The 26602-nt window shown below is 42.4% G+C and overlaps 1 protein-coding gene across 3 annotated transcripts in view; it reads left to right on the plus strand.

Annotated features, from left to right (window-relative positions):
* Positions 1 to 26602, plus strand: part of LOC140195455 (disintegrin and metalloproteinase domain-containing protein 22-like) — a 345726-nt gene that overhangs the window by 72249 nt on the left and 246875 nt on the right. For all 3 annotated transcript variants that reach the window (XM_072253768.1, XM_072253769.1, XM_072253771.1), the window contains exon 5: positions 22545 to 22627. In XM_072253768.1, the coding sequence (XP_072109869.1) occupies positions 22545 to 22627 (83 nt within the window). The remainder of the gene's footprint in view (positions 1 to 22544; positions 22628 to 26602) is intronic.

Raw genomic sequence — 26602 nt, forward strand, 5'->3', positions numbered from 1 at the left:
TGAAACCCCATTTTGTCCATGATCTGCCATTTTGGGTGGGTGGGTCAGTGTGTGTGTGTGTGTGTGTTGAGATGCTATAAAGAACTCCTCACATACACACACTTTTGATGAACTTAATTCAGTTTCCCATTCTAGGTTAGATCCTTACTATCTGTCCTGCTGATATCTGAACTTGCAGGAGACAGAAATGTTGTGAGAGACTTGGTATGTGCAAAAAGTAAATATTGACTGGATTGTCAGGTCAATGTTGTATCATCTGTTTAGTATGAAGTATTTTGGGTTGAGGTTTCTTAAAGTACCTGTTTCGTGTGTGTTGGATAATGTGGAAGCCTCCTGTAGCACCATGTTGCCTGAGGAGATGTGTTGATGTGCCAAACGGACATAACCATTTGAAAAACGCACACAAAATGCAAGAAGAATTCAGCAAGTCATGCAATATCTACCGAGGGGAATAAGAAGTCGACATTTCGGGCTGAGACCCTTTATCAGGGTTCATGATGTAGTCAGGAGTCTGGAGTCCAGGTGAATACTTCAGCCTCTTGAACTGCCACAGATAAATTTACTAACCTCATTCCAAGCTGGTTCTACAACCTACAGACACACTTTCTGTGACCTATAGACTCATTTTCAAGAATTCTTTACAACTCATGTTCTCAGTCCTGACGAAGGGTCTCGGCCTGAGACATCAACTGTACCTCTTCCTAGAGATGCTGCCTGGCCTGCTGCGTTCACCAGCAACTTTGATGTGTGTTGCTCATGTTCTCGGTAATTGTTATTTGCACAGTTTGTCCTCTTTTGTATATTGTTTGCTTGTCGGTCTTGATTTGTGTAGGTTCTATTGTATTTCTTTATTGTTTGCAAGAAAATTAATCTTGAGATAGCATGGAGAGTAGACTTTGATAAGTAACTTATTTTGAACTTTGAATAGTCTCAACTCAAAATGTCGACTGTTTATTCCCTTCTACAAATGCTCCCTGAGGTGCTGAGTTCCTCCAGCATTTTTTGTGCTTTGTTCCAGATTTCTGGCATCTGCAGAGTCTCTTGCACTTACAGTTTTCTAGAAAACAGGGTGCCTGATGCAATGTTTTTTTATCGCTGGTACAAAGACTCCATTTTCCTTTAGTCCTGTCTGTTGCTCCTCCCCTTCCCATTGCCCCACACATAGACCCTTTACAGACTGTTTAAAATGTAAACTTGCATGTGTAGGATATTGCCTTTTATTTTCCATATTTATCTTTGGGTCTTAATTAACTTCATTCTTGACTTGGAGATGCTGTTTAACAAAGCTGCAAGCTCCCAGGAATCAACCATCACCTAGCACTACCAAACTACTGCTGCTTCAGGTCTCCCGTGAGTGTAGTTACACCCATTATATACGATATTATTAAGCTATCATTACGTTACATGCATTTATATGAAGTAAATCTAATATCCATATTATATTAGAACTAATGATTAGAATTAAATCTGATAACATCTTTAGAGAAAATATAACATTTTAAAAAATAGAATAAGTAAAGTGTATTATAAAAATAGGCAATGCATCTCTACAATTTAACCTGATAAGGAACTAGAATAACTCCTATGTAATTGGATCCCAGACACAAAAGGAACATATATAGCTTAAGGAGCCTTCAGAGGCAGTCTGACGAGTTCACTCACTGGGAGTATAATGTTTATTGGCAATCATGTGCAGAAATAAGAGAAGTGATAGAGCAAGGAAGGATAAGGCTGGGAATGTTACATTGAAGCTACTCATATTTCTGGTATGCTGGGACCTGGGTGTAAAGTGTAGGTTTCAAAATTTAAATCAGTGTTGCATCAATACTGTGGCAACACAACAGATTCGGTTTTTGATCATGGTATCAAAATCACTTTTTAAAGTCTGAAATAAGGAACTATGTTAGGAACTTTAAAATGAAGTTACTATTAAAGGCAATTGTATTAATTCTTTATGAGAGATTTTTAGGTGATCATGTAACAAAACATTAAGCTATAATTTCCTTTTGTTTCAAATGAAAGATAAATATGAAGTGAGGTGAGCTATAGGATATTCCTTCTCTTTGCACAATTCCTGTAGTTTGGTTAAAACCTTGCCATGTGATTGTAAATATGTCTGCATGAAAGCATTGCCATTTATTTTGGGCTGTTGTCTCATTACTTTAAAGTTCAAAGTAAATTTATTATCAAAGTATGTATGTATAATGATATACTATCCTGAGATTCATTTTCTTACGACATTCACAGTAGAACAAAGAAATACAATAGAAGCAATTGAAAGCTTACACAAAGACTGTTAATATGTTAAAACAGACAAAATTTGAAAATGCAAATAATAATAATAAATAACCAAACCAAACGAAACCAAATTTCCCTCGGAATTAATAAAGTATATCTATCTATCTATATACTATCCTGAGATTCATTTTCTTACGACATTCACAGTAAAACAAAGAAATACAATAGAATCAATTGAAAGCTTACACAAAGACTGTTAATATGTTAAAACAGACAAAATATGAAAATACAAATAATAATAAATAATAGAGAACAGGAGCTTTCAGAGATTCAGAACAAAATTAAACAGAAAAATGCTCTGAATTTTTTCTTAAGAAATTAATTTAAAAAATTTTTCGATTGAATAAATGTAGAAAATGCTGAAACTCTCAGCAGGTTAGATAGCATTGATGCAAAGGAAAACAGTTGATTGATTGGAGATATCCCTAACCCTGGCACCGGGAAGGCAGCATACCATCAGGGAATCTCTCTCATCCACAGACTCTCCTGTCTGTTCCCCTAATTACTGAATCCCCTATCAACACCACTCTCCTCTTCTCCCTGCTTTCCTCCTAAGTGACAGAGCCAGACTCTATACAAGAGACCTGGTCGCTGCAGCTTTCCCCTACCCCCCCCCCCATCAGTATACTTGTTATTGGGAGGAAAGGCCACAGGGGCTTTCTGCACCATTGCTGCCTATTCCTTTTCCCTCTCTTGACAGCCACCCAGTTGCCTGCCTCCTGCAACTTGGGTGTGACTAGCTGCCTTTAATTCATACTTATCACCTCCTCATGCTTCCGAATGAGCCGTAGGCCATCCAGCTCCAACTCCAGTTTCAGTTCCCCAACCTGTGATCGTAAGGAGCTGCACTCAGGTGCATTTCTCACAGATGTAGCAACCAGGGAGACTGGAGGTCTCCCAGTCTCACACATCTTGCAAGAGGAGCAGGTCACCGACCTGGGATCCATTACCACTATTCAAGCTAGGCACTAAGAAAGAAAAAGAAGCTTGACAAAAACCTCAACCTAATCTCTGCCTGTCCTCGATGAAGCCCCTTGAGCCAAAGCCTCAGTTGCTCATTCTAACTCTGTTCCACTCACGCTATGGCTACCTGACTTATAATAGCTTCTTTTTATTGGCCTTTGCCTAACAACCCAAATGATCTCATGCTCTGTATAAAGTCCTGACAGGGCTTGCACGCTTTTTAAATCTTGTTTTATTCACTTGTTCACAAACAGTTCTTTTTATTTTTCTGTTGTGTTTAACTTAATAGGACTTCACTGATCAACTAAGTCAGTATATTTGACCATAGAAATATTCTGCAAACAGTTGGTATTGTGAAAAATAGACTAATTATCTGTTCCCCTCTTACTGTATCTAGATATAGAGTTTGTTTATGATTGAAGCTTTGTGTTTTCTTGTGGATATTTAGATGATGGCTTGTAGAATGGATAAAAATAATTTGAAATATTTAAAGGTTCCTGTAATCAGTAGGAATAGTCCAGTTTTAAACATCAGCACTGAAACAAGCTTTCAGCCCATCATGCCCATATTGACTATCAATTACCCAGCTACTCTCATCCTGTTTACAAGCACTCAGTTAAATCAAGGCCTTCTCAGCCTTGAATTTTTAAGTGTTCGTTAAGAGATGGTTTTATGTTGTGGAACTGCCTAGATCCTGCATTCTCTCAGATGCCGCATTTCAAATTCCAATGATCCTCTGGATAAAAATACAGTTCCTCTTCAAATCCCCACTAAACTGCATTCCCGTCATCTCAAAACTAAGCCATCAATATTTTTGACTCTCAGTTTAGGGAAAAAGTTTTCTTTTATCTGCCCTTTCTGTGGAAGGAAGGGATAGTCAATATTTTGGGTTGAGACCCTGCTGAGGCAGTCTCTTTTTTGTGCAGCCTCCCATTCATGTGTTTTATGTCCTGGTGAAGGATCACATCTGGTACATCAGCTTCTCCATCTATCTATCTGAGCTGCCGTCTTTGGGGATCCGAAGCTTTGTAGACCATGGTTCCTCCGTTCTTCAGTTTACCCCGGGGTTTTATCATTTTTTATGTATGCCCTACCTTTTATTAGTCCTTCCAAATTTATCAGCTCATACTACCAGGATTAAATTCCACCTGCAATTGTTCTGCCCATTTTACCAACAAATCAGTATCTTCCTGTAACTTAATACAATCCCCCATATTGCCAACAATACCACTAATTTTCAACCAACACACATCAAAGTTGCTGGTGAACGCAGCAGGCCAGGCAGCATCTCTAGGAAGAGGTATAGTCGACGTTTCAGGCCGAGACCCTTTGTTAGGACTAACTGAAGGAAGAGTGAGTAAGGGATTTGAAAGTTGGAGGGGGAGGGGGAGATCCAAAATGATAGAAGAAGACAGGAGGGGGAGGGATAGAGCCAAGAGCTGGACAGGTGATTGGCAAAAGGGGATACGAGAGGATCATGGGACAGGAGGTCCGGGAAGAAAGACAAGGGGGGGGGGACCCAGAGGATGGGCAAGAGGTATATTCAGAGGGACAGTGGGAGAAAAAGGAGAGTGAGAGAAAGAATGTGTGCATAAAAATAAGTAACAGATGGGGTACGAGGGGGAGGTGGGGCCTAGCGGAAGTTAGAGAAGTCGATGTTCATGCCATCAGGTTGGAGGCTACCCAGACGGAATATAAGGTGTTGTTCCTCCAACCTGAGTGTGGCTTCATCTTTACAGTAGAGGAGGCCATGGATAGACATGTCAGAATGGGAATGGGATGTGGAATTAAAATGTGTGGCCACTGGGAGATCCTGCTTTCTCTGGCGGACAGAGCGTAGATGTTCAGCAAAGCGGTCTCCCAGTCTGCGTCGGGTCTCGTCAATATATAAAAGGCCACATCGGGAGCACCGGACGCAGTATATCACCCCAGTCGACTCACAGGTGAAGTGTTGCCTCACCTGGAAGGACTGTTTGGGGCCCTGAATGGTGGTAAGGGAGGAAGTGTAAGGGCATGTGTAGCACTTGTTCCGCTTACACAGATAAGTGCCAGGAGGGAGATCAGTGGGGAGGGATGGGGGGGACGAATGGACAAGGGAGTTGTGTAGGGAGCGATCCCTGCGGAATGCAGAGAGAGTGGGGGAGGGAAAGATGTGCTTGGTGGGATCCCGTTGGAGGTGGCGGAAGTTACAGAGAATAATATGTTGGACCTGGAGGCTGGTGGGGTGGTAGGTGAGGACCAGGGGAACCCTATTCCTAGTGGGGTGGCGGGAGGATGGAGTGAGAGCAGATGTACGTGAAATGGGGGAGATGCGTTTAAGAGCAGAGTTGATAGTGGAGGAAGGGAAGCCCCTTTCTTTAAAAAATGAAGACATCTCCCTCGTCCTAGAATGTTAAAAAATGAAGACATCTCCCTCGTATTAATTTTCATGCCATTTGCACACTTACCTCCTGCACTCTGTACCAACAATAAAACCAACAATAAGAATACTATAGTACTACTCCCTGGTCACAAACTTCCAATCACAGAAGTAACTCTGTACTTCTTATCATCAAGCCAATCTTGGATCCAATTTGTGAACTTGACTTGGACAGAAAAAGGACCTTTTGGACCAGTCTTCCATGTTGGACCTTGTCAAAGGCCTTACTCAAGTCTTTGTAGGCTACCTCAATTCCACAAAGACAAACTTATAGTCCTTTTGACAAGTAGAGTGTAATCCAGGAAAGCAAGAATGGATTTATTAAAGGCAAATTATACCTAACTAAGTTGAATATTGGGATGAGGGTTAAGTGGTTAATATATCTTTGATAAAATACTCCATTATGAAATTGTTAGGTGGCCAACATATACATTGCATTGACTTTAGAACATCAAACATTGTGTATTGAAGGAAGGTGGGGTGTTAGGACGATTGCTGTTCTTTATCTAAACTTGGACTTTGGTATGCAGGTCACTTGTCCCAATTTTGGAGATGATTCAAAACGTGAAAGAGTGTTACACAGTGAGGTATAACAATAGACTTTAAGATGTATATAGAACATAGAAAACCTGCAGCACCATACAGGCCCTTCAGCCCACAAAGCTGTGCCGAACATGTCCTTACCTTAGAACTACCTAGGCTTACCAATAGCCCTCTATTTTTTTTTAAAGTTCCATGTACCTATCCAAAAGTCTCTTAAAAGACCCCATCATAACCGCCTCCACCAGCGTTGCCGGCAGCCCATTCCACGCACTCCCTACTCTCTGAGTAAAAAAAACTTAGCATTGACATCTCCTCTGTACCTCCTCCCCAGCACCTTAAAACTATGCCCTCTTGTGGCAACCATTTCAGCCCTGGGGAAAAGCCTCTGACTATCCACACAATCAATGCCTCTGATTACCTTGTACACCTCTATCAAGTCACCTCTCATCCTCCGTTGCTCCAAGGAGAAAAGGCCGAGTTCACTCAACCTGTTTTCATAAGGCATGCTCCCCAATCCAGGTAACGTCCTTGTAAGTCTCCTCTGCACCCTTTCTATGGTTTCCATGTCCTTCCTGTAGCCAACCAGAATTGAGCACAGTGGGGTCTGACCAGGGTCCTACATAGTTGCAACATTACCTCTCAGCTCTTAAACTCAATGCCACGATTGATGAAGGCCAATGCACCATATGCCTTCTTAACCACAGAGTCAACCTGCATAGCAGCTTTGAGTGTCCTATAGACGTGAGGGAAAGATCTGTCTGATCCTCCACACTGCTAAGAGTCTTACCATTAATGCTATATTCTGCTATCATATTTGACCAACCAAAATGAACCACCTCAGATTTATCTGGGTTGAACTCCATCTGCCACTCTCAGCCCAGTTTTGCATTAATGTCCCACTGTAACCTCTGACAGCCCTCCACACTATCCACAGCACCCCCAACCTTTGTGTCATCAGCAAATATACTAACCCATCCCTCCACTTCTTCATCCAGGTCATTTATAAAAATCATGAAGGGTTGGGGTCCTGGAACAGATACCAGAGTCACAGCACTGGTCACTGACCTCCATGCAGAACATAACCCATCTACAACCACTCTTTGCCTTCTGTGGGCAAGCCAGTTCTGGATCCACAAAGCAATGTCCCCTTGGATCCCATGCCTCCTTACTTTCTCAATAAGCCTTGCATGGGGTACCTTATTAAATGCCTTGCTGAAATCCATATACACTACATCTACTGCTCTTCCTTCATCAATGTGCTTATTCACATCCTCAAAAAATTCAATCAGGCTCGTAAGGCACGACCCGCCCTTGACAAAGCCATGTTGACTATTCCTAATCACATTATGCCTCTCCAAATGTTCATAAGTTCTGCCTCTCAGGGTCTTCTCCATCAACTTACCACACACTGGAGTAAGTCTCTCTGGTCTATAATTTCCTGGGCTATCTCTACTCCCTTTCTTTAATAAGGGAACAACATCCACAACCCTCCAGTCCTCCAGAACCTCTCCTGTCCTCATTGATGATGCCAGAGGCTCAGCAATCTCCTCCCTCGCTTCCCACAGTAGCCTGGGGTACATCCCGTCCAGTCCCGGTGACTTACCCAACTTGATGCTTTCCAAAAGCTCCAGCACATGCTCTTCCTTAATATCTACATTTCAAGCTTTTCAGTCTGCTACAAGTCATCTCAACAATCGCTAAGATCCTTTTCCGTAGTGAATACTGAATCAAAATATTCATTAAGTACCTCAGCTATCTCCTCCGGTTCCATACACACTTTTCCACTGTCACACTTGATTGGTCCTATTGTCTCACGCCTTATCCTCTTGCTCTTCACATACTTGTATAATGCCTTGGCGTTTTCCTTAATCCTGTCTGCCAAGGCCTTCTCATGGACCCTTCTGGCTCTCCTAATTTCATCCTTAAGCTCCCTCCTGCTCACCTTATAATCTTCTCGATCTCTATCATTACCTAGTTTTTTGAACCTTTCATAAGCTCTTCTTTTCTTCTTGACTAGATTTACAACAGCCTTTGTACACCATGGTTCCTGTACCCCACCATCCTTTCCCTGTCTCATTGGAATGTACCTTTGCAGAACCCCACACAAATATCCCCTGAACATTTGCCACATTTCTTCCGTACGTTTCCCTGAGAACATCTGTTTCCAATTTATGCTTCCAAGTTCCTGCCTGATTGCCTCATATTTCCCCTTCCTCCAATTAAATGTTTCCCTAACGTCTGTTCCTATCCCTCTCCACTGCTATGGTAAAGGAGATAGAATTGTGTTCACCATCTCCAAAATGCTCTCCCACTGGGAGACCTGACACCTGACCAGGTTCATTTCCCAATACCAGATCAAGTACAGCCTCTCCTCCTGTAGGCTTATCCACATATTGTGTCAAGAAACCTTCCTGAACGCACCTAACAAACTCCACCCCGTCTAAACCCCTCACTCTAGGGAGATGCTAATCAATATTTGGGAAATTAAAATCTCCCACCACAGCAACGCTGTTATTATTACACCTTTGCAGAATCCATCTCCCTATCTGCTCTAAGGCCCCTGTTACTATTAGGTGGTCTATATAAAAAAAAATCTAGTAGAGTTATTGACCCCTTCCTATTTCAAACTTCCACCCACAGAGACTCCTATAGAAGGATACCTTTAATGGACAGGCATGTAATAAACAAATATTGACAGAAATGCTTATTGATACAATCAATACAGACAAGATAATATGAAGGTTATACTTCTAAATGAAGCCCTAAGAGAGACATTAGACTGTGTAAGTGCACAGATCTCTGAAGTTGTCAGAATAGTTTAAAGAAATTATCTTTAAAGAAGTATGCATTATTCTGGGTCTTATAAAAGGCATAGATTATAAAGGCCAGAAAAATAATCTGAATTTCTGCAAAACATTATTTCAGCTACAACTGGGTATTGCATTTCTGGTGACTGCATTATAGGAAAGAGATAAGATATGAGAAAAAGAACTTTTGGAGGAATGAATTGGATTAATGAGGAGAGATGATTTGATACAAGTGTTCAAGACCAAGAAAGGTGCAACAGAAGTTAAAGAACTGCAGATTTCAGATGATTGGCAAAGGAACTTGGATGACATGATGAAAAGTCTTTCTGAGCATCAGGTAGTCATGATGTGGAACTTACTGTCAGTACCTCTAGTTGAACTCTTGTCTTTTTGTGTGTTTCCCCCTCACCCTCAGTCTGTGGTTTTGTTTTGCTATGTGCTCCTGTCCCTGCTCCTGCCCTACTCTGGCCCCTGATTACTGAGTACTCCGTCTCTCATCTGTTTCTCATTATTACCTGTATTGCTGCCGCCTGTGTCTCATTGTGCTCCATCGATCTACCTCTCTGTTTATTGCTCAGTGTATTTCAGTCCTGTGTTTTCATCTGTTGTCAGATTTTGCCAGTGAATTTTCCTGACCCTTTCCAGCATTCGTATCTGTACTCTGTCTGCCTGTTTCCGATTCTGGTTTTTGGATTTCTCTGTATGTTTTGATTTCTGCCTGAACTTTGACAGCGACTTTGTTTGCACCTCTGGATTTGTTACTCAATTAATATCACTGCATGCACAGTACTGGGTCTGCGATTGGATCCCTGCTCCAGCGTCTTGATACTTACCTGGTGGAAGCGATGGTAGAAGCAGCTCTCAAAAGCAGATTTCATGATACAGAGTAATCAAAATTCACAAGTAAATTTATTATCAAAATACTTGTATTTCACCACATGCGACCTTGAAATTCATTTTCTTGCAGGCAATCACAGTAAATACAAGAAACACAATAGAATCAATGAAAGACTACATCCAACAAGACAGAGAACAAATTGTGCAAATACAACTGGAAAGAGGAGAAAAAAATCCTAAATAATGTAGGTTGTGTACCCCTTATCTGAAAAGCTCGGGACCAGAAGTTTTTTTGATTTTAGATATTTTCAGAACTTGGAATGTATAATGAGATGGCCTGCATCATTTCTGACTCTGAATATATGTGCTACTGGTAAGCAGTCTGTTTTATACTTGTTTGTCACGTCTGTATTGATGCAGGTTGTTCAGCGTGTTAGATTGTCACCAGTGATGATCTTGGCAAGTGATTTCTGTGTGGCTTTGTGACCAGCAGAACTCCACAAATCTTCAAAGAAATTAATGATGTTTCATTCCTTAAATTTCTGCAACCAGCTGCTGAATATTCACCATTGCCTTCAATTTTCAGTTAGTTGTGATATATTTTTGCTTGTTTCATAATCGGCATGTTGTTAAGCGTTCGCTCTAATACCGATGAATCTACTCTTTCAATACACAATTGAGATAGTCAGTTTTTGATTTCTACTGTGTTATTCTATTTTTCATTAACTTCTGTTCAGTACACATAGTATGTGATGTTGCACCTTAGAACTGCCTGTGGTGTGCAGAGACTTATCTGCACTTGTGATGTCATGTCAGCACTCAGAGTAGATTCTTCAGTAGGCTTGAATGTTCTTCATCTGCATTTAAACAATTATATGAATCCCATATTGGTTGCATGGCTTAAGATGTACAGTACTTTAGCTGTTACCTTAGTTGCTTCAGTTATCTAAATAGGACTCGTTCATAAGGCACATTTTACAGTATTTAGGAAGGAGAAATACTGGACCTCCTCTTGGAATGAGGCAGACCATGTAACTGAACTGGTAGTTGGGAGGCATTTGGGTCTAGGGACCACAGTTCTATCAAATTTAAAATAGTTATAGAAATGAAAAATAGAGTAGCACCAAGGGTTAAAGTTCTGAACTGGACAGTGAATGGCTGGACACTGACGAGTGTTGTGGAAAAGAGGGACTTAAGCAGTGAACTGTGCACTCTCAAGTAGATGTGACGAAGAATGTTGGCCTTCATCGCTCGGGACGTCGAATTTAGGAGTAAGGATGAGGCATTTGGACAGGCACATGGAGGGGAGGGGCTTGGAGAACTATGGGCCAAACTGAGGCATCTGGGGCTAGCAGGAAGGAAGCTATGGTTTGTATGAGCCAGTTGGGCTGAAAGACCTGTTTTTGTGCTATATTACTGTCTTTGACACCATGACATTGTGGGATGAAGGGCCTGTTCCTATGTTCTATAATCCAAATTCTTCAGAACTTGGAGTGAAGCCAGCAGCAGTGGCTCCAGACTTTTCTGACAAGTGATGCTCAAATGATATACGACCATGAACATTTATATGACAGAATTGGACCTCGAGACTGATAGCTCCATGTTCTCCTTTAGCTTCTTGCTCAAGCCAACCCTCCTAAATCCCAACTGACTTTCCAAGTATTCCTATTGTTTAGTCCAGTCTCTCGTAAATCATTTACTACTTAACCCGCCCTCTCTTAACCCATCAATTCTCATTGAGCCTGTCTAAAATAATTTACGGTTGTGAAATAATGTGACCTGAGACTCACTTTGCTGACATTTAACTCCCTGCGATTTTCAGTCCGGGTCTGATATTCCCCTGATATCTTCCTGTCTTGGCTGCAATCTTGTCATTTTTTTACATTCCTATCCCTCTATTCTCAGGCTCTAATGGAAGGATCAATCTGACTTTTTAATGTTCCTTTTGCAGACTTCTGTAAATAAGACGCCAGCTAAATAAACTACATTCATCTCTGCAGACATCCCTGCAAAGCAATCAATGAGTTTTTCCACCCAGTCATCTTGTTTTCCACACCTCTGATTATATCTACTTCCAAATCCATGAACACCGTATCAGAACCCTCACTCAGCCCAGTCCCTGTCCTGATTGCAGCATGCTTAGCAAAATGAGGCAAATTTGTTCATTATTGTCACGTTTCAAAATACAGTGGAAGCACCATACAGATCATTTCATCAAATCAGTATATTGAGGTAGTACGAGGGAAAAGCAATAACAGAATGCAGATCCGATGTTATGGATGGAAGAAAGTACAGTGCAGACAGACAGTAAGGGGTAAGGCCATGACAAAGTAAATTGTGAGTGATTGAATTGACTTTATTTCTTACACCTTTCACATACATGAGGAGTAAAAATTTTTATGTTATGTTTCCATCTAAATGTGCAATCATAATAAAATATAATAAAGAGAACAGTCAATATAACATTGACAACAGGAGTTCTGCAGATGCTGGAAATTCAAGCAACACACATCAAAGTTGCTGGTGAACGCAGCAGGCCAAGCAGCATCTGTAGGAAGAGGTGCAGTCGACGTTTCAGGCCGAGACCCTTCGTCAGGACTAACTGAAGGAAGAGTGAGTAAGGGATTTGAAAGTTGGAGGGGGAGGATATAACATAGAGTACACTCAAATCAGCATGAGTTCATCAGTCTGATAGTCTGGTGGAAGAAGCTGTCTCGGAGCCTGTTGGTCCTGGCTTTTATGCCGTGGTATCACTTCCTAGATGGTAGCAGCTGGAACCGATTGTGGTGGGGTGGCTTGGGTCCCTAATGATCCTATGGGCCCTTTTTACACACCTATCCTTGTAAATGTCCTGAATCATGGGAAGTTCACAACTACAGGTGAGCTGGGCTGTCCGCACCACTCTCTGCAGAGTCCTGTGAGTAAGGGAAGTACAGTTCCCATACCAGGTAGTGATGCAGCCAGTCAGGATGCTCTCAATTGGGCCCCTATGGAAAGTTCTTAGGATCTGGGGGCCCATATCAAACTTCCTCAATGGTCTGAGGTGAAAGAGGTGCTGTTATGTCAAGAGTTCATCTTGTACAAGGGGACTGATCAATAGTCTTATAATAGTAGGATAGAAGCTGTCCTTGTGCCTGATGGTATATGTTTTCAAGCTTTTGTATCTTCTGCCTGATGGAAAGGGGGAGAAGGGAGAATGTGCGGCATAGGTTGGGTCCCTGATTATGATCATAGGACCATAAGATATAGGAGCAGAATTAGGCCATTTGGCCAATCGAGTGCTTCGTAATTCAGTTGTGGCCGATCTATTTTTTCCCCTCTTCAGCCCCACTCCTTGGCCTTCTCCCCATTACCTTTGATGCTGTGTCCAATCAAGATCTCATCAAGCTCTGCCTTACATATACCCAACAACCTGGCCTCCACAGCTGCCTGTGCTAATACATTCCATAAATTCACCACACTCTGGCTAAAGAAATTCCTCTATATCCCTATCTTAAATAGACGCCCCTCTATCCTGAGGCTGTGCCCTCTTGACTGAGACTTCCCCACCATGGCAAACATTGTTTATGCCTTTCAACATTCAAAAGGTTTCGATGAGATACCCCCTCATCCTTCAAAATTCCAGCAAGTACAGACCCAGAGCCATCAAGCATTCCTCGTATGATAACCCTTTCATTCCTGGAATCATCCTTATGAACCTCCTCTGAACTGTCTCCAAAGCCAGCACACCTTTTCTTCAATGAGGAGCCCAAAACTGTTCACAATACTCAAGGTGAGTCCTCAGCAGTGCCTTAGAAAGTCTCAACATCATATCCCTTGTATTGAGACCTCTTGAAATTAATGCTAACATTGCATTTGCCTTCCTCACCACTGACTCTACCTGCAAGTTAACCTTTAGGGTGTTCTGCACAAGGATTCCCCAATCCCTTTGCATCTCAAATTTTTGGATTTTCTCCCTATTTAGAAAATAGTCTGCTCATTTATTTTTTTCTACCAAAGTGCGTGACCATGGATCTTCCAACATTATATTTCATTTGCCACTTTCTTGCCCATTCTTCTAATCTGTCTAAGTCCTTCTGCAGCCTACCTGTTTCTGTTTTCTCAACACCACCTGCCCCTCCACCAATCTTTGTATCATCTGCAAACTTGGCAACAAAGCCATCTATTCCATCATCTAAATAGTTTATATATAGCATAAAAAAAAATGGTCCCAACACTGACCCCTGTGGAACACCACTAGTCACTGGCAACCGACCAGAAAAGGATCCTTTTATTCCCACTCTCTGCCTCCTACCAATCAGCCAATGCTCTAACCATGTTAATAACTTTCCTGTTATAAAATGGGCTTTTAACTTGGTAAGCAGCCTCACGTGTGCCACCTTGTCCAAGGCCTTCTGAAAGTCCAAATACACAACATCCACAGCACCCCCTTTATCTATCCTACGTGTAATCTCTTCAAAGAATTCCAACAGGTTCATCAGGCAAGATTTTCCCTTAAGGAAACCATGTTGACTTTGTCCAATCTTGTCCTATGTCACCAAGTAGTTCATAACTTCATCCTTAACAATTGACTCCAACATCTACCCAAGCACTGAGGTCAGGCTAACTGGTCTGTAATTTCCTTTCTTCAGAGTAGAGTGACATTTGCAATCCTCTAGTCCTCCGGCATTATGCCGGAGTCCAATAATTTTTGAAAGATCATTTCTACCACCTCCACAATCTCTAACACTACCTGTTTCAGAACCCTAGGATGAAGTTCATTTGGTCCGGGTGACTTGTATACCCTTGGGTATTTCAGCTTCTACAGCACCTTTTGAGGATCACAGTTTGAGGATAAAGGGGAAGCCTCTTAGGACCGAAATGAGGAAAAACTTCTTCACACAGAGAGTGGTGAATCTGTGGAATTCTGTGCCACAGGAAACTGTTGAGGCCAGTTCATTGGCTATATTTAAGAGGGAGTTAGATATGGCCCTTGTGGCTAAAGGGATCAGGGGGTATGGGCGGAAGGCTGGTACAGGGTTCTGAATTGGATGATCAGCCATGATCATACTGAATGGCAGTGCAGGCTCGAAGGGCTGAATGGCCTACTCCTGCACCTATTTTCTATGTTTCTTCTCCTTTGTAATAGTAACTGCACTCACTTCTCTTCCCTTGCACCCTTCACCATCTGGCATACTGCTTGTGTCTTTCACAGTGAGGACTGATGCAAAATACTCACTGATTCAGAACATCCTTCAAAATGGTGAACATGGTAAGGCATCGAGTCCCGATAGTGTACTGGCAAGACACTGAAAACTTGTGCCAACCAATGGGCTGATATAGAACCATAGAACCATAGAAACTACAGCACAGAAACAGGCCCTTTGGCCCTTCTTGGCTGTGCCGAACCATTTTCTGCCTAGTCCCACTGACCTGCACACGGACCATATCCCTCCATACACCTCCCATCCATGTATCTGTCCAATTTATTCTTAAATGTTAAAAAAGAACCCGCATTTACCACCTCGTCTGGCAGCTCATTCCATACTCCCACCACTCTCGGTGTGAAGAAGCCCCCCCTAATGTTCCCTTTAAACTTTTCCCCCCTCACCCTTAACCCATGTCCTCTGGTTTTTTACTCCCCTTGCCTCAGTGGAAAAAGCCTGCTTGCATTCACTCTATCTATACCCATCATAATTTTATATACCTCTATCAAATCTCGCCTCATTCTTCTACGCTCCAGGGAATAAAGTCCTAACCTATTCAACCTTTCTCTGTAACTGAGTTTCTCAAGTCCTGGCAACATCCTTGTAAACCTTCTCTGCACTCTTTCAACCTTATTTATATCCTTCCTGTAAAATGGTGACCAAAACTGAACACAATACTCCAGATTCGGCCTCACCAATGCCTTATACAACCTCATCATAACATTCCAGCTCTTATACTCAATACTTCGATTAATAAAGGCCAATGTACCAAAAGCTCTCTTTACGACCCTATCTACCTGTGACGCCACTTTTAGGGAATTTTGTATCTGTATTCCCCGATCCCTTTGTTCCACTGCACTCCTCAGTGCCTTACCATTAACCCTGTATGTTCTACGTTGGTTTGTCCTTCCAACATGCAATACCTCACACTTGTCAGTATTAAGCTCCATCTGCCATTTTTCAGCCCATTTTTCCAGCTGGTCCAAGTCCCTCTGCAGGCTCTGAAAACCTTCCTCACTGTCTACTACACCTCCAATCTTTGTATCATCAGCAAACTTGCTGATCCAATTTACCACATTATTATCCGGATCATTGATATAGATGACAAATAACAATGGACCCAGCACTGATCCCTGTGGCACACCACTAGTCACAGGCCTCCACTCAGAGAAGCAATTCTCTGCCACCACTCTCTGGCTTCTTCCATCGAGCCAATGTCTAATCCAATTTACCACCTCTCCATGTATACCTAGTGACTGAGTTTTCCTAACTAACCTCCCATGCGGGACCTTGTCAAAGGCCTTACTGAAGTCCATGTAGACAATATCCACTGCCTTCCCTTCATCCACTTTCCTGGTAACCTCCTCGAAAAACTCCAACAGATTGGTCAAACATGACCTACCACGCACAAAGCCATGTTGACTCTCCCTAATAAGCCCCTGTCTATCCAAATGCTTGTAGATTCTGTCTCTTAGTACTCCCTCCAATAACTTACCTACTACTGGCGTTAAACTCACTGGCCTATGATTTGCCGGATTACTTTTCGATCCTTTTTTAAACAACGGAACAACATGAGCCACTCTCCAATCCTCCGGCACTTCACCCGTAGACAGCGATATTTTAAATATTTCTGCCGGGGCCCCCGCAATTTCAACACTAGTCTCCTTCAAGGTCCGAGGGAACACTCTGTCAGGTCCCGGGGATTTATCCACTTTAATTTTCCTCAAGACAGCAAGCACTTCCTCCTTTTCAATCTGTATAGTTTCCATGGTCTCACTACTTGATTCCATCAATTTCATAGATTTCATGCCAGCTTCCTTAGTAAATACAGATGCAAAAAACCTATTTAAGGTCTCCCCCATTTCCTTTGGTTTTGCACAAAGCCGACCACTCTGATCTTCAAGAGGACCAATTTTATCCCTTACAGTCCTTTTGCTCTTAATATACTTGTAAAAGCTCTTTGGATTATCCTTCACTTTGACTGCCAAGGCAACCTCATGTCTTCTTTTAGCCCTCCTGATTTCTTTCTTAAGTATTTTCTTGCACTTCTTATACTCCTCAAGCACCTGATTTACCCCCTGTTTCCTATACATTTCATACAACTCCCTCTTCTTCTTTATCAGAGTTGCAATATCCCTTGAGAACCAAGGTTCCTTATTCCTATTCAATTTGCCTTTAATCTTGACAGGAACATACAAACTCTGCACTCTCAAAATTTCCCGTTTGAAGGCTTCCCACCTACCAATCACATCTTTGCCAAAGAACAACCTGTCCCAATCCACGCTTTTTAGATCCTTTCTCATTTCTTCAAATTTGGCCTTCTTCCAGTTCAGAACCTCAACCCTAGGACCAGATCTATCCTTGTCCATGATCAAATTGAAACTAATGGTGTTATGATCACTGGAACCAAAGTGCTCCCCTGCACAGACTTCTGTCACTTGCCCTAATTCGTTTCCTAACAGGAGGTCCAATATTGCATCCCCTCAAGTTGGTCCCTCTATATATTGATTTAGAAAACTTTCCTGAACACAATTTACAAACTCTAAACCATCTAGACCCCTAACAGTATGGGAGTCCCAATCAATGTATGGAAAATTAAAATCCCCTACCGCCACAACTTTATGTTTCCTGCAGTTGCCTGCTATCTCTCTGCAGATTTGCTCTTCCAAGTCTCGTTGACTATTGGGTGGTCTGTAATACAATCCCACTAATGTGGCCATACCTTTCCTGTTTCTCAGCTCCACCAATAAGGATTCAGTAGACAAGCCCTCTAATCTGTCCTGCCTGAGCACTGCTGTAATATTTTTCCCTAACCAGCAATGCTACTCCCCCACCTTTCATTCCTCTGCCTCGATCACATCTGAAACATCAGAACCCTGGAATATTAAGCTGCCAGTCCTGCCCCTCCTGTAGCCAAGTTTCACTAATTGCTACAACATCATAATTCCATGTGTCAATCCACGCCCTCAACTCATCCGCCTTCCCCGCAATACTCCTAGCATTGAAATATATACACCTCAGAAGATTTTTACCACCACTCACAACCTTTCTGTCAGCGGATTTGCTTAAACTTTCAACATCATTTATTTTCACCCCAGCCACACTGTCAGCTCTGGCACTCTGGTTGCATCCCCCTGCAAATCTAGTTTAAAGCCTCCCCAATAGCACTAACAAACCTCCCTGAAAGGATATTGGTCCCCCTGTGGTTCGTCTCTCTTGTACAGGTCCCACCTGCCCCAGAAGAGGTCCCAATGATCCTGAAATCTGAAACCCTGCCCCCTACACCAGTTCCTCAGCCACTTGTTCCTCCTCCAGAGCATCCTATTCCTACCCTCACTGGCACCTAGCACAGGTAGCAATCCTGAGATTACCACCCTTGAGGTCCTGCTTTTCTACTTCCTACCAAGCTCTCTATACTCACTGTCCAGGACCTCTTCACTCTTCCTTGCTATGTCATTGGTACCGATGTGCACCACGACATCTGGCTGGTCACCCTCCCACTTCAGAATGTCATGCAATCGATCAGAGACATCCTTGACCCTGGCACCTGGGAGGCAACAAACCATCCTGGATTCTCTGTCACGACCACAGAACCTCCTGTCTGCACCTCTAACTATCGAGTCCCCTATCACTACCGCTCTCCTCTTTTCCCCCCTCCCTTCTGCACTGCAGAGCCAGACTCAGTGCCAGAGTTCCGGCTACTGCAGATAGTCCCAGGTAAGTCATCCCCCCCCAACAGTATCCAATGCGGTATACTTGTTGTTGAGGGGAATGGCCACAGGGGAACCCTGCTCTGCCTGCCCTTTCCCCTTCCCTCGCCTGACAGTGACCCAATTTCCTGTCCTCTGCTCCTTTGGCGTAACTACCTCCCTGTAGCTACGATCTATAATCCCCTCATTCTCCCGAATGATCCGCAGGTCATCCAGCTCCTGCTCCAGTTCCCTAACGCGGTTTGTCAGGAGCTGCAGCTGGATGCACTTCTTGCAGGTGTTGTTGTCAGGGACACCGGAGGGCTCCCTGACTTCCCACATCCTGCAAGAGGAGCATTCCAACATCCTGCCTGGCATTCTCACTGCACTAAACAATCTGAACAAAAAACTTAGCGGAACCTACCCTGGCCTCTGCCTGTTCTCGCCGAAGCCTGTTTGAGCCAAAGTTCAAGGACATCTTCAACCTCTCACTGCTGCTCAACAGATACTGGAATCTGGAGCAACACACAAACTGCAGGAGGAATTCAGTGGCTCAGACAGCACCTATAGAGGGAAATGGACAATGATGCAGTCAAGATACCAGCACCTCATATTCTGCATGGGTAACCTACAGCCTGGCACCATAAATACTGAATGCTCCAACTTCCAGTAAATGCTCCAATTCTTTTCTTTCTCCTCATAATCTATCTGGCCTCCATCACCATGTCTCTTTTCCTTTCCCCCATCCTCCTCATCTGCCCATCGTCTATACACTCCTTCTCTCACTGGCTCCCCTCCCCTACTATTCCCTCCAAAGATGTAACGGGCCCTACTGAATTTCTCCAGCATTTTGTGAGCAGCTTCTGCAGGTTGCCTGATTGAAATCCTCCTCTGAATCCTTTGAAGTAGACCTTGTGTGCAACTGTGTTTTTATGCTGATTACATCTATTCCCTGATTGCAGACCACTCATTCCAAGCTGCCGATCTTGCCTTCAAGTTAAGGGCACCTTATGTCATGAGTATGACTTCAAATGTTGGATACTTTTGTTCACTGCTTACTGGTCCAGCTATTGCTTCCCAGGCATGTAGAAGTTCTTAACTATCTTCAAAGGGGTAGTCTCAAAGTTGTGCTTATGGTGAAGTTAAATGGGTCTATGTAAGAAATGTGTGTTTGCCATTTACAGGGTGTACATTGGAAGAGATTCTGGAATTAATGTGAAAGGGAATGGGGCTAGATATGAGCATTTTATCCACCACCTCTGCACTGCTGCTCGTCAGAGACACTGAGGGTTGCTGTTCCTGACAGCAGTTACATGTCAGCCTCTATTGCAAGAGAAGGAAGTATGTTTGATATTAGTATGTTTGATACTAAGAGTGTCAGGAGTTAAAATTTGATAATGTATTCACTGACTTTGGCGGTAGAGGTAAGATCCTGAAAGCACTGAAACCCTGTCTGGGGCTTGACTCAATGAGCTTATTTGCTATCCTCTCCAATTATAGTTTGGCTTGTGTACTACTTTTGGGGTGTACGTCTTCTCTTCCTAGCTGGCCCATCTTCTCAGGCCTCCAGAGCCACATTAGAAAAATCAAAGTGTCTGCTCTCCCCTACTGGCCTATCACATCTTCTTGTCAGCTGCAAAGACTTATAAAGACTGCAAAGCCACTGATTGGAGCCATGAAGCACTTTCACTTTGAGGGAGGTCCTGGCCTTATTAACTGGAACCTAACTTGAACTCTTCCTAGCCATATACCAATTGGGGACAATGGCTATGCAATAAATCCATCAATAATATGGTTGACGAGATCTTAACAAGAATTTTATGTGTGGCTTGCACAGTTTGACAGCATTTTTGATTTTATGCACGTGATTCACATTTATCCTTCTAATACTGTGGTTATTTGTCAAAAGAGAAGAGTTTAAGTTGGTTGAGAAAATGTGCAAATTGGAGAGGACAGATTTTTTTTTTAAAGAGTTGTGGTATAAAAATTTGTCCTTAATCATACAGATATATGACTGTAGTAGTATGCGTGCATCAGCTTTGGTAGAAGCAACATTTGGAATTGGCAGGGACTGGAAGGAAGTGAGATTTGTGATGAAGATTCAGAGAAGTTCAAAGGAATGTAACTGGACTAAATGAATGGTTAAGTGCAGGACAGGTAGAATAAAATGTGGAAAAGTATTAACTCATCCACTTCGGTGTGAAAAAAAGGCAGAATATTTTTAAATAGCAAGAGAATGAAAAGTGTTGCTGTTCTTAGACAACTAGATGTCCCTGTACAAATTTTACTATAGTTAAATGTGAATGCTCTGCATGCATATAAGGCAAACAATATGCTAGTCTTTATTGCAAGAGGATTCGAGTACAGGAATAATGGTGCCTTTCTGCAAATAGATAGGGTTTAGCTATACCTTACCTGGAATATTGGGTACAACTTAGTTCTCTCTACATAAGAATATATTTACAAGGTAGAGAATGCAACAAAGGTTCAACAGATTGGTTCCTGACACTGGGATTTGTGCTCTTGAAAAGATTGAACAGATTGGGCCTTTATGGTTTAAGAGAGTGGTTGGTGATTTTTTTTCCAAGGCTTGGCTTTATAGATGCAAGGAATATGTTTCCCATGGCTGGGGCAACTAGCACTGAGGACCACAGTCTCTAAGTTAAGGATTTTGAGATGAGTACAAGAAAAGACAATGACCTGAAAGATCAGCCATGATTTTATTGATAGGTGAAGGTAGGCACAAGGATCTAAATAACCTTATCCTGCCTGTGTTTCTTATGTTCTTATGGTTTTGAGTACTATTCAATGTGTATCTGCCACTGTACTGCACATTCAGTACATGGCACTGAGAGCCAGTTTCTGCCTTTGATCCTTTTTTGATGTTATTTCCAAAATACAGGAAAGAACATAGAGCGAGGAAAAATTATGTCAGCACTTAATTTAATCATCTGGAATACCTGAGCTGTGATATCCTTTACTTTGAGTTATTGTCCTCTATTTTATACTTTCTTGATATTAGGATTCTGTTCTCAACATAGCATTGAGCTGCGTGCTCTCAGCAAACTAATGTTTCATAGCTGGTCTTTATACTTCCTATTTATGCAATGGCATTGTTTTATACATACACTCAGATGAGAAGAACATGGGTGGTTTTCATTTTCCTTATTGATTAGCTCTGTCTTTTATTAGCTGATGGGTATTGCGCTTTATAGGATAAGACAGATCCCTCCTGAAATTTCTCATTTTCCCAAATCAAACAATCTTGTAACTCTGAAGTTCAGAAAGATACTCTTTTTCCCAAGGTGAAAATGTAACAGGCAAGGTGAGAGAGGGAAAGCTTAAAGAAGATGTGTGCGTTAGGATTTTCTATTGCAGAGAGAGCGCTGGGTGGTGGTAGACGTCTACACGATAGTGACATTTAAGAGGCACTTGGATGGTTATATGAACATGTATGAAAGGGTATAGATCATGTACTGCAGATTGGTTTAGTTTAGTCACGGGTGGCACAGAGTGGGTCTGTTCTTATGCTGTATGGTTCCATGTTGTATAAGCAGTGGCTGAGATGGAGGTACTAATTACCTGTTTCTTATGCATTCAGGAAGGTTGTTCTTATACACAGAAAAAGAAGTGAGATTCGTACTACTGAACCTGTTACTTGGATTAATCTGGAAAATGCCATAAAAATATATAAATATCTTCAGCTGTTCTATGATACTGGTTTTTTTTAGTTTTGTTTATAGTGAAATCTTCAAATCTGCAGAGCGCAATGCATTGTGACACTGATTCATTTTAATTACAGGGAGGAGAACACTGTTATTACCATGGCAAAATTCAAGGAAATGCTCAAAGCTCTGTGGCCCTTTCAACATGCTATGGACTACAGTAAGTTGCATGGACATTTAGATTTTTAAAAAAATTTAATGTTGTTATTAAATTGACTTGATTTATTCTCTGGAATACATGGAAATTTCAGAATCATGGTGATGCAGGTGTTAGGGAGATTGGTGGTTAGGGAGCAGAGGTCTGTTTGAGAAATATGTGTTTAAGCTTTTCATTATGGTAGGAGCTATTAAGATTTTTGATTACTGCTGTGTGATGAAGCAGGCAGCTGTTGGGGGATATTTCCTCTTGTTCTAGCTGCTATAATCTTGCTGAAATCCAATATGTTATTAACAACTGCTGTATAAGTTTATGCAGAGAGAGGGAAACAAGTTGGATTTTCTGTGGGTAGCAAAAAGAAGACAATTGGCATCGTCAAAAGGAACAATTACTTGAGCCTTGTACCTTCTACACTAGAACATCTGATTACACTTGTGGGAGTATTTTCCAGGGTTTCTTCTGATTGTCCATCAACCTGCTGTATATGTTCCGAAAACATAAAACCACCCTTCTGGAGTTGCCTTTATCATGTAACTTCCAAGACCATTGGAGGTTCCTTGGCATGCCTTCTTTTCTTTTAAGTAGCAAGGCTAAGCTAGTCACCTTCCTTTACACAGAAGTTTTTTTTGCCAATTGAGCAAGCTTCTGAAAATGTCAATGTGCATAAGTTTTGCAGGTTCTTTACAATACAATTTTAAATTTGGTCCACTTTCACATAAGAGAACAGATTTAAAATTGAATCTATAAATATTGTTACATTGATCTTGTGTCCATTCGGAACATTCGTGGATCTATAAACATCAGGCAGAGGGAAAAGGGAATTCTGGATTGGGTGTTGTGTAACGAACTAAATTTGATTATGGAGCTGAAGGTAAAGGAACCCATAGGAGAGGGTGATCATAGTGTGATAATATTCACCTTTCAGTCTAAGAAGTGGAAGCTAATGTCAAGTGTATCAAATAAATTACAGATGTATGAGAAAGGAGCAAACCAAAGTTGATTGAAAGGGGACACTAGCAGCGATGATGGTAGTACAGTAGTGGCTGGAATTTCTGCGAACAATTCAGAAGGCACAGTATCAATGTCTCCCAAAGATGAGGAAGTATTCTAAAGAGGATGGTGCAACCATGGCTAACAAGGGAAGTCAAAGACAGCATAAAAGCAAAAGAAAGGGCACCTAATATAGAACAAACTAATGGGAAGTTAGAGGATTGGGAAGATTTTAAAACCCACAAAAGGCAACTTTAAAGAAACATAGAGTGAAAATATGAAATATGAAGGTAAGCTGGCCAATAATAGAGGATATCAAAAGTTTTTCCAGATATAAGAGGAAAGAGCATATCAGTCTGCTGGAAAATGGCACTGAAGAAGAAATATTGGGGGATAAAGACATGGCAGATGAACTTAATAAGTATTTTGTGTTAGTCTTCATTGTGGAAGATATTAGCAGTATGCCAGAATTTTGAGTATGTCAAGGAACTGAAGTGAGTGTGGTTGCTATTGCTAAGGGGAAGGTGCTTGGGAAGCTCCCCTTTTTTTAAGAAGAGAGGGAGGCAGAAGAAAGGAAATTATAGGCCAGTTAGCCTGACTTCAGTGATTGGGAAGATGTTGGAGCCCATTGTTAAGGATGAGGTTTTACAGTACTTGGGGGCACATGATAACAATAGTACAACTACGCAAGCACGTGGATGTCAGCGAGTTAGACTAGCACAAAGAATTTGAAAGGAGACAGTTTTTTCTTCAGCGGTTTGATCAAGGGATGTCTGTGCAAGCGCGTGGACGTCAGCGATTTAGAGCAGCGCAAAGAGTTTAAAAGGAGACAGCTTTATAGAGCGGGCATAAGAGTAGAGTTAGACAGCGTAGGAGGGCTTTGGCTCAATTGAGCTTCAACAATAATGGGTCGAGGTGAGGTAGGTTACCTGTGAAGAATAGAAATAGGAAGTATGTCTGTGAGGCTGGTGTTCTGCACTGGATATTAGATGTGGGATGTCCGGGAGACTCCCAGCCTCCCGGAAGGCCACATCTGCACCACGTGTGTTGAGCTGCAGCTCCTTAGAGACTGGGTTAGGGAACTGGAGATACAGCTCGATGACCTTCGTCTGGTCAGGGAAAGTGAGGATGTGATAGAGAGGAGCGATAGGCAAGTAGTCACACCGGGGCCTCGAGAGACAAATAAGTGGGTAACAGTCAGGAGAGGGAAGGGCAAGAGTCAGAAACTAGAGAGTAACAATAAGCACTCCTGTTTGAGTACTGTTGGGGGGAACGGCCTACCTAGTGGCCATGCCTCTGGCACAGAGTCTGGCCCTATGGCTCAGAAGGGAAGGGAAAGGAAGAAGGCAGCGGTAGTAGGGGACTCTGTAGTTAGGAGATCAGACAGGTGATGCTGTGGACATAGGAAAGAAACACGGATGATAGTTTGCCTCCCAGGTGCTAGGGTCTGGGATGTTTCTGATCATGTCCATGGTATCCTGAAGTGGGAAGGTGAACAGCCAGAGGTCGTGCTACATATTGGTACCAACAACATAGGTAGGAAAAGGAAAGAGGCCCTGAACACAGACTACAGGGAGTTAGGTAGGAAGGTGAGAAGCAGGACCTCAAAGGTAGTAATCTCAGAATTACTGCCTGTGCCTCGTAACCGTGAGTATAGGAATAGAGTGAGGTGGAGGATAAATGCATGGCTGAGGGATTGGAGCAGGGGGCAGGGATTCAGATTTCTGGATCATTGGGACCTCTATTGGGGCAGGCGTGACCTGTACAAAAAGGATGTATTGCACTTGAATCCGAGGGGGACCAATATTCTGGCAGGAAGGTTTGCTAAGGCTACTGGGGAGAGTTTAAACTGGAATTGCTGCGAGGTGGGAACTGAACTGAAGAGGTGGAGGAAGGGGCTGTTGGCTCACAAATAGAGAAATCTTGGAGACAGTGTGAGAGGAAGGATAAGCAGGTGATAGATAAGGGATGCGCTCAGACCGATGGTTTGAGATGTGTCTCTTTTAATGCAAGAAGCATCATGAAGAAAGTGGATGAGCTTAAAGCGTGGATCAGTACTTGGAGCCATGATGTTATGGCCATTACAGAGACTTGGATGGCTCAGGGACAGGAGTGGTTACTTCAAGTGCCAGGCTTTAGATGTTTCAGAAAGGATGGGGAGGGAGGCAAAAGAGATAGTGTCATGGCTGCAGAAAAGGAGGAAATCATGTGGGATTGTCTATGGAGTCTCCGTGGGTGTAAGTTAGAAACAGGAAGGGGTCAATAACTCTACTGGGTGTTTTTTTATAGACCACCCAATAGTAACAGGGACATCAAGGAGCAGATAGGGAGACAGTTTCTGGAAAGGTGTAATAATAACAGGGTTGTTGTGGTGGGTGATTTTAATTTCCCAAATAATGATTGGCAACACCCTAGAGCAAGGGATTCAGATAGGGTGGAGTTTGTTATGTGTGTTTAGGAAGGTTTCCTGACACAATATCTAGATAAGCCTACAAGAGGAGAGACTGTTCTTGATCTGGTATTGGGAAATGAACCTGGTCAGGTGTCAGATCTCTCAGTGGGAGAGCATTTTGGAGATAGTGACCACAATTCTATCTCCTTCACCGTAGCATTGGAGAGAGATAGAAACAGTCAAGTTAGGAAAGTGATTAATTGGAGTAAGGGGAAGCTACAAGGCAAGAACTTGGAAGCATGAGTTGGGAACAGATGTTCTCAGGGAAATGTCCGGCAGAAATGTGGCAAATGTTCAGGGGATATTTGCGTGGTGTTCTGCATAAGTGCATTCCAATGAGACAGGGCAAGGATGGTAGGGAACAGGAACTGTGGTGTACAAAGGCTGTTGTACATCTAGTCAAGAAGGAAAGAAGAGCTTACAAAAGGGTCAAAAAACCAGGTAATGACAGAGATCTAGAAAATTATAAGGCTAGCAGGAAGGAGCTTGAGAATGAAATTAGGAGAGCCAGAAGGGGCCATGAGAAGGCCTTGGGG

Source organism: Mobula birostris, chromosome 3 (genome assembly GCF_030028105.1).
Source record: "Mobula birostris isolate sMobBir1 chromosome 3, sMobBir1.hap1, whole genome shotgun sequence".
NCBI lineage: Eukaryota > Metazoa > Chordata > Chondrichthyes > Myliobatiformes > Myliobatidae > Mobula > Mobula birostris.